Source organism: Fringilla coelebs (genome assembly GCF_963513975.1).
Source record: "Fringilla coelebs genome assembly, chromosome: 1".
NCBI lineage: Eukaryota > Metazoa > Chordata > Aves > Passeriformes > Fringillidae > Fringilla > Fringilla coelebs.
The window spans coordinates 25976616-25988670 of record NC_140028.1 but is presented as its reverse complement, the minus strand read 5'-3'; the positions used below and the strand labels follow the sequence as shown (position 1 = coordinate 25988670).

At 36.7% G+C, this 12055-nt stretch overlaps 1 protein-coding gene across 1 annotated transcript in view; it reads left to right on the top strand.

Annotated features, from left to right (window-relative positions):
• Nucleotides 1–12055, top strand: part of SLC26A7 (solute carrier family 26 member 7) — a gene marked incomplete at both ends in the record, with an annotated part of 65788 nt that overhangs the window by 28852 nt on the left and 24881 nt on the right. Inside the window, 4 exons of the mRNA XM_084202172.1 lie at nt 5325–5477; nt 6514–6596; nt 8160–8307; nt 10358–10471. Coding sequence (XP_084058298.1) covers nt 5325–5477; nt 6514–6596; nt 8160–8307; nt 10358–10471 — 498 coding nt within the window. The remainder of the gene's footprint in view (nt 1–5324; nt 5478–6513; nt 6597–8159; nt 8308–10357; nt 10472–12055) is intronic.

Below are 12055 nucleotides of genomic sequence, written 5' to 3'. Positions count from 1 at the left end.
ATAGCCTCTTTTTTGTGGTGTTTCCATGGAGACTATACTTACATATAGGAATATTGTCATCTTGTAGAGATGACTGGTGTTAAGTACTGCAGCCAAGGCATAATCAAAATACACATTATGAGCATTAATAAAGAACAGCAGTGATATGAAGAAATATTTCCACCTTGGTGTGCTGATGATATCATAAATGAGATCATTCAAATGCTTTGAAAGAAATCTATTCCCTTATCCCTTGTATTTTTAATGCATTTGAAACAAGTTCTTTGCCTCTCTCTTCTCTTTTGAAATCAAACCCCTTTGAACATATTTCAAAGAAAAACTTTCCTGATTTTTTTAAGGTTCTGAATTGCTCTGTAAATTGTGTGAAAGTAAATGACCAAAAAAAGTCTGTTTTGTACAACTTGAAAGAATGATAAAAAAGGGGCAATTTTACTATATAAATATTTTAAAATATCACTGGTGTCTGTTCAGACTTGTGAATTGCCTTAAGAAGGTCCAGTATCTCAGTCAAAAGCATCAGAGCTAGACTTTAACAATAATTTTCTTCTGTGGCTGTTAGTTTCATGTGAAAATTATGTTAATTAGATGTAAGGTAGTTTGCACATATCTCTAGAGAGTGAAAGGCAACTTTGGCATGTGTCTCTGGACACATTCTTCACTTCTAATTCTCAAAATCCAAAGACTGGTACTTTTGCTACATTTTTTTTCTTTGTCCACTCCAAAACACCTCCCACTCACAAAACCAATTGCTTTGCCTCAGGCAGCCTTTGGGTTGGCAAAGCAAGAATAAGAATGTTTAATAAAGTGTGATAGGAGAGTTGCAAGCAAAGCAAGCCAGTGAAATGAATTCTTTATAGCATGTGAGATCATGGTTAAATACGTAGGAACTTTGCATATGGAGAACAAATCTTGTACACTGGCCCTGAGCCTGTGGTGTTTCTGTGTTTACACACAGGTTATGTAACTTAATAAATTTTGTTTTCCCTGTACATAGTTTGCCACATTTCAATTGACCTGCACAGTGCAGCATCAGCTGGTATTTTGCAAATGGAGAAGGAAAAGTGAAGGTCAAGAAGAAAAACAGTGAGGGAATAATGCAAGTGAGATCTAACTTTACAAGAAAAAAGAAAAAAGTCATCAAGTTTTACTCAGCATCTGAAAACAGAAGAACATACTTGTATTTCCCTCTTATGTGTGTATAGATATATTTATCTTTCCACATGTTTCTGAGAAAATACAACACTGCAAAATGAGCTGTAATGTAAGAAACTTGCTTTGCAAAATGGGGTCTTTTGCGGCTGTGTTGCAAAATCCTTGTGTGGTTTTGCTGCAAAAAAACCCCCAAACCATCACATTCTGCTATCAGTCCTTTCTTTTCACCCTTTTTTCTCCCAACTACCTCTACAGTTTACTGTATTTGCCTGTACATTTTCCCTCCAGTGTGACATATCTAAAAAACATCAGAATGAACTTTTTTTGAAAATGAAATTATTTTGTCCACTCTTAAAATGTATTGTCTTAAATAATGTGTTCCTTTAATTCCTTTGTTTGCTGCAGCCTCTATACATATTTTAGAGCTAATCTTTTGGGATTTCATGCAGACATTAAAAAAACCCAACTCAGAGCATTTACTTAATACATACAAATACACACCCTTTCTAGAATAGAAATCATTCCAATGTTCAATATCACCTCAACACTGATGGTTTCCCATGAGAAAAGGAACATTCAGTGTCTGTATATATATGTGCAAAGCTTGAATATTTTTTTTTCACTTAGGTTCAAATTTGCATTGATTACAAAAAAGTCCACTGATTGCTCATAATATTGTTACATAGGTTCTATTAAGAATCTTTACACAAAACGATCAATGAAACTAAAAACACAAGAGGTAGACAGCTCAGTTAATATATTATTGCTGATTTTAAAAATATTTTAAATTATAGAATGAAAAAGATTTCAAAATATATTCTAAATTATAGAATGACAAAGATTGCTTCATACACTGCAATATCAAGCTAAATTCTGCTGCATAATTTCCAAATTATTTCTGTATGTGCCTCATCTAAATATGTGAAATGCTGAACATATAATTACATTTTTGATTAAAAAATTTGTAAATACTTCTATAGAATCAGATGCCAATGCTGTTGCACGCTTGAGCTTTATGTATTTAGATTTAAGATTTAAAGTTTGATCTTGGATGAGTACAGTAACTGACTGGACGAAATACAATGTAAAATGTACAATTTAAAGAGATGTCTGTTGTGTATGTTAATTACATTTCTGTGAAGAGCCACATGCTCTTTCTTTCTTGTGAAAGGGTCTCCTCATTTCACTGGTCATACCATGAATTGAGTGGTTCTAGGCTTTCAGAAAATGGTTACCCAGGAGTAACCAACTAGTCAGTGGGAGCTCATTAGCCTAATGCAGTGATTAATTTAATACTAATGTATTACTGCCAGAATTGTTCTGGTGTACTACAGACACTTTGGGGACAGGGCTGTTTGGGCTACTGAATTCAAATGAGCTACAAAGTATTGGCAGTTCCATTATTTTTCATTTATTGGCTGATGTAGGCTGCATACAGAAGGTTATGATTCAAAGCAACACCAAGGGATGCACTAGGCAGTTCATATAAAGATTTTGTGGCAAACTCTGAAAAACCTATGGCAAAGATTTACAAGATTTGGCCATGTATTTTAAAAATTAAATGGAAATGTGTTTTTTACTCAATTTGAAAGACAAAAAAATTCTTGAAGCCTGTGTGCATTTCTTCACTAAAATTTTATTTATTCACTCAGTCTTTTGTCTCACTTTGTCTAGAAAAATAAGATTTGATGCCATGAACACAGACAGCTAATGCTGACACTTTAACAGCCAGCATTCATTTCAAAACAAATCCCATCTCTCAGACTTCAGCAAGTAGGAATCAACCCATTTCTTCCCTTTTCTCACCTCTTCACCTTAGATCTAGCTCAGTCTTTGGTGAGTTTGTGGGCACAATTTTCCAGATTGCCTCCTTTTGTCTTAATTAATCACAGCTTCTGTTTGGGCACTGAGCCAACTCCTGTGCCCTCTTGAAAATGCATTCTTGGAAAATTATGGGTACAGATCTAGTCCCAAGCCACTCAAGATACAATCCACATATTTTCTGATTACAGTGGGGCAATATGTGGCTAAAAACTGTGGTTTAATTGCCATTCTTCAGATTTAAGACATATCTAGATCATATTACTTAGCAAGTTGATTTTAAAATACTTTCCTGGTTTCCGAGAAACGTTTGTGCTGGGTTATATTGTGCATCCTTAATCAAAACTCCAAGGGCTACATTGGCTCTTTATGAGGAAAGTTAGCTTTCTGAAACCAGATTTAGATTGGGGCTTTTTCCCTTGCTAGATTATGAAAATATTCACAGAGAGAAAAAACCAGGAAGTTATTTTAATTTATTCATTCTTCAATATGAGCATCACTTCTTAAATGAGTGACAGAATCAGAAGAATAGAAATAAATTCTATCATCATATTGAGTACCTTTCTGCTAGAACAGGATTCTTTCCTAAGATAATTTTTCTAATACTTTTCCCTGTCCAATATAAATTTACGAATTTAACCTCCAAAATGTCAAAACTCATTAGCATTATACACGCATTTGAGAATAAGTTCTCTGGAGCAGAAAATTATTAATCTTTATTTTGACAAAACTACAAGTGTCACTTTTGATTTATTTTAGTGGTTTTCTTAGTCATTGCCAGAGAAAACACGTATTTTTTAATACTACTATTATTATTTCAAGCTTCACTTGCTTTATTTTATTATCCTTTATGCTGGGGTTTAAAAAAAAGTTATTTGTGATGATGTCTAAATCTACACCCTAATCTTAACTTCTGTTCTCTCCATGGTTTATATTTCAGTATGCACAATAGTTCCCAGAATTTAAATGTGGAACTCAAAGGACTGAGCCTATCTTGTTTTTTCCCTTACAGCTTTAGTAAGGATGTGTATTGTATCCATTTTTATGGCTTGCTGTTCTTTCAGGCATTATTGCTTTTCTTCATGAGGCCCAAAAATAAGTTGTGACGAGATCTCATTATTTCTTTATCAGGATAGATGGTCTCTCTCACTTTCTTCACCCCTTCTGTTTCAGCAAACTTGAAATTTTTTCATTACTTTCTGTTAATGTACTATCACACTGATTTATGCCTTATTTCCTGAACCCACAAATTCAGCATAGAGCAAAAATTACAGTTCACTGTGTCACCTCTGCTGGTGCAAAGGGAACTGCATTCTCCTGAGTCTTACTTGCAACGTGATATTCATCATCAAAGACCTCTGTTTCTCATCACCTTCGGTCATTCTATTCCTGTTCTGTATTTCTATTCTGCATGTTCCTTAAAATTCAGCACCATATTTCCTTTGTTCATCACAGATCCACCACATTTTTCTAACCTGTTTTACAGTTTATTGCAGCACGCATTAACTGCTGATAAAACTGAGCTCCATAGCTCTGGCCTCGTGTCCTCTTTCCTTCTTAACTCTGCAGTGAGTAGAAAAGGAACAAACAGAGCTAAGCAGAAAACTTCAATTATTTAAATAACCAGTAACACAAGTATGCAAGCTTGGCTACTTTGGTGTGTGCAGCACCTGGACCTGACCAAAGCATGCTCCATGGAGCACTGTGAAAGGGGCAAGAGCAACCAAGGCAGGGGCAGAGGATGCCCTGCTGAAATTACTCTGGGAAAATGACCCAGATTGCAGAGGATGCCCTGAAGAGGATGCTCATCTTGAAGATTCCTGTTGCATCTCTTCCCACCCAGCCACTACTACATTTTTCTTTCCCTTTTCTTTTTTCCTCTTCTTCTCTTTTCTCTTCTTTTCTGTCTTTTAATTTTTTTTATCAGAAACAACTTTTACTACTAGCATTGGCCACTACAAATAAAACTTTGTGCAAGAAACTTTTCTCAACATTTTTATGCAGCACTCCTTTATCTCACTGAACTTAATGATACTGAAAAAGAAAAGGAAACATATCACATTTCTTGGAATTTTATAGCTTGCTTCTACTAATAGAAATTTGTAAATTAATATATACAAATATTCATTACTTCTTTTTTTTTAGTTTTTAGAAGTCCATAAGAGTGGCAAATTGATGATTTTCTTCTTTGTAAAATCTAAAATACAGCCAAAAACTTGTCCAATGACTCAGCTCTTGCAGTATTGATTTAGCTCTCACTCATTATCTGTCTGAGGTTGTGAGAAGATGCCATGGCATGTGATCCAGAATATATTTTTTGATCTCTGATTGTTATTTGCTGTTCACTGTAGATTTATGCGTATGTGTTTGAGAATATCAGATCAGTTCAGTTGGAGGCATTACTTCTCTCCTTGCTGAGCATTGTGGTACTTGTTCTTGTTAAAGAACTGAATGAGAAATTCCACAGAAACATTAAAGTTGTTCTTCCCATCGATCTACTTTTGGTAAGTACAAATTTATATATCAGGCTTTTTCTTACAAAGCTTTCAGTGGCTCAATCTGCTGAAGTTTACTGTGCTATAGTTACCCACACCCACACCTGCCACTTATTAAACAGACAGCTGATTTTCATGGTTGTAAATTAATTGTAAAAACAGGAAACAGTTTGGCTTAATAATTAAGAAAGAAACTACATAAGCTACAAATTTTTTTGATATTTTTCATATGTTTACTACCTTTTACATAATCACAAGAACATAAAGCCTAGAATGTTAAAGTATAAGAAGTTTCAAATAGAAAGTAAAAAGTAACTGGCACACTATGACTCCAAGCAAGTCTTGAGCGGGGTAGCTGTACTTCAGATGTCGCTTGTGATTTATCTACAACAAAATTAAATAACTATGCTATTGCTTTCTGTCATTTTACTAACACATTTTCTTTTAACAGTTTTTAATTTTCTTTTAACAAAATTAAAATTAGCAGTTGCATTATAAACCCCTGCTTTAAGGATTAAGCTGTAGTCAAATGATCAGCACCAGATCACCAATCAGTTTCTGTTTTTCTCTAAAAGAAAATACAAAGCACGAAGGACAGTTGGTTTTCAGAGTGCATTACCGCAATTACTCTTTTGTTGCTGGAAAAAAAATATTTACAAGGGCAAAATGCTGGAAAAGGAGGTAGTATGGTCCTGGTCTCAGTGTTACCTTTTTAAAAATACTGGATCAAATGTACCAGCAAACTAAGGATTGCAGCCTGGAACCCTGTTCTGTTGGGATTTGTGTGTTCATCTCATTTGAAATACAGGAATTGAAATGTGCAAATTGCACTATAATCTCACATCATTATTGTGTCCAAATCTTAGTTTCTTTTGATTCTCTTGCACATTTGCAAAAAAGAAAAAAAGATGATAATACTTTCCTGTTTTACTGGATTGATCTAAGGATAAATGTATGAACAGTGCCACGTGCTTAGGTATGGCAATAATAGGGACCATGTCAGAAGCAACAGAAATGTAACATCTTTTTCTATTTGAATCAATAGATAATTGCTACATCCATTGCTTGCTACTATGCTGATATGGAATACGTCTACGGGATAGAAGTTGTGGGAAATATTCCTAAAGGGTAATGTGGGTTTATTTAGCTTGTGGCTTTTAACTACTTTTATTTCTGAGAACAGTCTCTGAAAAGGTCAAAGGAGTTTCTGAAATAAGAAATGGTAAAAATATTTTTTGATTTTTTCCTGTCTCCTCAAACACTCTCTCACAACTCAATTCCATGTTAATAAGTTATATGTGCATAGATATCATCACAAAAATGTATCCTTGTACATTTTCATAGTTTTTTATTGCTTTGTGTAATAAAAAGTAGGTACTAAGTACTTGATGATGTATGACAGGAGGGCAGGACACTCTTTACAAGATTATTACAACCTGCTTTTTGAGGGTTGGGTTAGGTTATTTTAGCAGAATACTCTCCACCCACATAGTAATTTTAGAAAATGCAGTTTCTGAGAAAATGTGAAAGATTTAATTATGCTTAATCTAGAAAAGAACATTTTTTGCTATAGTTAATGATACACTTTTCTCCATGACCTTGAAAAGAAGGCAAAAAAAATCAATATAATTTTCTAGAAAGAGAAATTAGATTAAATGTCAGAGAAAATGTTCAAACTCTACAGGCTGGTATGGAAGAGCACAGCTGTTGTGTAATCTCCTGCTTGGATATAAGAGGGTTTCCCTAAATTCCACAAAATACAAGTCCCAGACAGCATGTGTGGAAATGTCCCTTATTTCAACTCTTTCAGTGCATGTGTGTCAGCTTGCACTGGAAGAGATGAAAGAAAGGACATTTCTGAGAAAGAATATGGTTTTAAAGTATTTAGAGCATGCTACAAATCTGAGGCTAAAACATGGCTAAGTATGCCCCTTCTATGTGTAATGAACAAGTCAACTGTATTTGTGCAAATTTAATCAGGAATTTATTTTCTGTCTAACCTCCTACAAGTAGTGTTGAAAAACAGAAGCAGAGCCTGGGTAATTCCTGCATATTTTTAGGCATTTACCTGAAATACCTAACTGCCTTGTCAGTGGAGAGCATCAGAAGCCTCAAGAGCACAATTTGGTTTTCAGACAGCTTGATTTGTGCTCTGGAAAGACCAAAGTCTTTCTGAAGAGTTCAGAGAAAAGCTGGGGTGGTTTGGTTTATAATTTGAATAGTTTTATTGCAATCCCCATTAGATGGAATGTCTGTACTGTGCTGTAACTGACAGGAATACAAAATTTTTAAATTATTAAAATTTAACTTTACAGGAAAGCCAACTATTTAAAAAAGGAGAAAACATACAGTAGTCTCTTCTACTGAACATTATAAAATTAGTGAATGGTTGCTAATTTTGTCAGTCATGGAGTTAATTTATCAACATCTCTATTTTAATTTCTCAAATTGAAGTTTTCAAATTGAATACTCCATCTGAAATTGTTTCATCTTCTACAAATTCTTTTCTGCTGTTCCCAACAGACTGAGATCTTATTAATCCAAATTATTGAAAAATGTCACCTTACAAGTTTACAAGTAATACAAAAATTAGCTGTTCCTGCAGAGATTGTTTCTGTGGTATTCACATAAATTGGTATATAGAGACTACGTATCAAGTTTTTCCAAAATTACTGTCTTTATTTTTTATAGGCTGCCATCACCAAAAGCACCACCCATGAGTGTCCTGCCAGAAGTAGTCACTGAAGCTTTTGGAGTGGCACTGGTTGGTTACGTAGCCTCACTAGCTCTCGCTCAAGGCTCTGCTAAAAAGTTTAAATACACTGTGGATGACAACCAGGTAAAGCTCTTTCTACTTACTGTCACTGAGCCTTGAAATCACCATTTGGGGAAAGTGTTATAGATGAGTGCCCAGTAGGAAAGTTATGATGTTCCATATAGCATCCTGACACCTTCTAGTGTTTACAGTAACACCCAAGTTTTGTTTAAATTATCTCTGCAGAATGCACCCATTGGTTGAACTGCTCCTTTTGGGGATGCTCATCCTTCAGGATAATTTTGTAATGCTACATTCAGCGCAGCATTTGGGTATTAATGCATTTTTCACTGCTCTGAGATGAGACAGCTTCTCCTCTGGCAGATGAGCTCTTATAGACAAGCTATGAAGTTAAATCAGCCACCATTAATAAAAAGCAATTCTAAACCAAAACCAGGTACTTATAGTCCCAGGACTTACCTGATGTTATAATAAGAAATTATCTCTATTTATGCAAAGTAGAAGTGTCACCGGAAATAAAGGTTTATTTGTATCTAAGAAGCTGGGTGGGTTCAGAGAGTGCTGCCAGATTTGCAGCCAAAGGAGCTTTTTGTTGTGACTTCCATTTTGCAGAGGACATAAATAAAGTGGGCTGTCTCTACACTACAACAGCGCTTGTCATGGGGAGTGGGTTAACTGCAACCTGCTGGAAATCTATGGAGATGCTAATTCAAGCACTGTGGGAAGAAAGACTCAATTTCAGATAACTGGCACTAGTACTGTGTGATGAAAATGTTGCCTCCACCTTTATGTTAAGTGGTTTGGGGTGAATGACGTAGGGTTGAATGAAGAACAGTTGTTTTGCAGCTGGAGGTCTATCTGAACACCCTATCTACACAGGCTGGTCCTGCTACACCAGGTCCTGTCCTTTACAACTTGTATGCCATTGGAAAACACAGTGGGAGCGTTCTTGTCTGTTCAGGTCTCTAAAATATTTCTCAGCTTGAATACATGGGGCCATGAATTTCCATTGATGCTTCAGAGCCATGTTTCTATGGAGCAGAGGGAGAAGGCTTTGAGCTTAGAGCAGCTCAGACTCCAGGGTGACACACCGCTTTGTTTCAAGGTATTCCACGGAATGCAGGAAGCTGTGTGTCCTTCTGCACCTCTGGAAGTCTTGTAGCTTACACAGGTTCATTACTGAAGTCCTGGAAACTCTTTGTATGTCCACATCAAACAATGGAGCAAAAAAGCAAACCCTCCATGAGAGGAGAGCAGCAAGGTGGTGTGGCTGTACAGCCTTCAAGGACAGGCATAGTCCTGGGCACGGGGCTTTGTGGGGGTGTGAGGCTGCAGGGTGAGCTTTAAGGGGTGCTGTTCTGTGCTGTGAACACAAACTGATGAGCTGGTGTTTCCCTGGCTGCATACAGAACCATTTCCCTACACATTTTCCTCAGCAGACCAGCTTGCTCCCTAAAGTCTGTGATGCTGGGTGGCCTTGGTGGAGTGCTTCCTTAGAAAACACTGCTCTTCTTAGGCTGCACATACATGGTGGCTTCTCAGCTTTTTCTTGAGTGAATCCTTTGTTCAGACATGTCTGCATTTTGACCGTGAGCAAACACCAAATACATTTGTGATGAAGGACAACATGCATAAAGTATGGCTACCACACTTCACTGTCACTAAAACATGCTCTAAAGGAAGAGAAATCAGTGGCTGTCTTTTTCCAGTGAGCTATACACCAGAAATGATCTGGACAGTTTCCAGACACCAGTGCTTGGGGCTCTGGCCAGTTAAAAAGCAGATGTGGATCAAAAATGTAAATATTTTGGTTAAACTTAATCTTCAAAATTTAGCAATAGCATTAATTCTGGGAACAAAATGCCCCTCCTGCTTTTGATGAATCTGGTTCAACAGCTCTATCATTCAAATTAGTTGGGAGAAGATCTATTCTGTTGGGAAACCTGTACCTGTGGGATTTTACCTTGTCATGTACCTGTGGGATTTTTACCCTCAAAAATGTGTCCATCCTTTATTATTGCTAATATTTACATAGGGAACTCCTTTGTGGGCAAGAGGCATTGAAATGACAGCACAATAGGAAAAAAACATCTTCTATTTAACGACTTTGCAGGAATTTTTGGCTCATGGCCTCAGCAACGTGATTCCTTCATTTTTCTTTTGCATACCAAGTGCTGCAGCGATGGGACGGACAGCACTGCTGTACAGCACGGGCGCCAAAACACAGGTAATGTGTTTTAAAAACACAGGCTGCAAAAAACACAGGCTTAGAGTGGAGGATGTCAGAGAATTAAAGCTGTGATTCTGCTCACTGCAATTTGTACTGATTTATCCATTTTCCTAGCCTCCCTTTTCCTCTTTCCTGGGAATGCCTCTGCCCTGTCATTTTTAACAATCTGCATGAAATTGCATCTGATCAGTGATGTCTTCCTAGGAAAGATAATGGTTCCATTTATTAATTTTTACCTGTTTCATTCAATATGACATATAAGGTCTGTGGCAGCAAGGAAGTTAGGAGTTGTGTTTTCAGACTGCAGGAAACTACATAAAAGCCCTTTCAGTTTATGTGAATTTGTCAGCATCGTAACAAAAGTGCCCTCTAATGGTGTTTAATGGATTTAATGCTACAGTCTAACCAAAGTTTTAGGGGAAAAAAAATCACATTTCATTTATCTATCTGATTTCCAAAATAAAATGAAAGTAACCTTTAGAGCTGTTTGTTAAAAAAACACAAGTAATCTCCCAGCTTCTGCCTTGTGACATGGTGTGCTTGTCCTACCCCTCAGTGTAAACTGAGCCCACAGAGATGACATTTAGATTTTTGAGGATGTTTGTTGCTATTTCCTACTGAGGAATCTAAAACCACAAGCTGTTATTACAATAGCTCAGAAAAGGGGGGACTGTAATTGCTGAGAATGATAACTGTGGCCCTGTCAGCCTGTCATCTGTCCAAAATTGTGAACAAGAGAGGTGGAAAACCACCTGGAGCACCCCACAGCATCTCCTCTTCCTCTGAAACTCAGGGGCCCTTCAGTGGCAGCCTGCCCGATCAATGCTGCGTCCTTTGGAGTTCCTTGTTATTGTCCCACATAACAAGTGACAGGACAGGAGGAAACACCAACAGGCTGATCCAGGGAAGGTTTAGATTAGACAGCAGGAAAGTTTTTTTCACAGAAAGGGCTGTAAAGCATTGGAACAGACTGCCCAGAGTAACGTCAGGGTCACCATCCCGGGGAGTTTCAAACACAGTGTGAATATTGCACTTGAGGACATGGTTTAATGGTGAACATGGGGGGGGTGCTGGGTTGGTGGTTGAACTTGATGACCTTAAAGGTCTCTTTTAACCTGAACAGTTCTATGATTCAATGATTCTAATTTCATTTTATAGCTGTTTCTCTTGCCTTGTCTTGTACAAAGGACATTAGCTGCAAGGAAAAAGTTCATGAGGTGCAAGACTAAATACAATCCATAGGTAGTTTCTCCTCAGCCATGCCTTGCAATTATTTCTCATGCAGATGCCACAATATTTAGGAGTTATACAGGGCTTTACTTCAATAATCTACATGTTAAATAATTGCTAATTAGCCCACAGAGTACTCTGAACTCACTTAATCATAATGAATAATCTAACAAATAGTAATCTTGGAAAGTATTTATATGAAAATATTTTAGCTACCACTTGGCTATTAGTTATTTCGTGTATTTATTTGAATTTTATGTCATACAACGAGCTGTAATCCTCACAGACATTCTCTTCTGTAATCTGTTAATGTACTGATTGTACAATTTGCAGTTGTACTGCATCATGCTG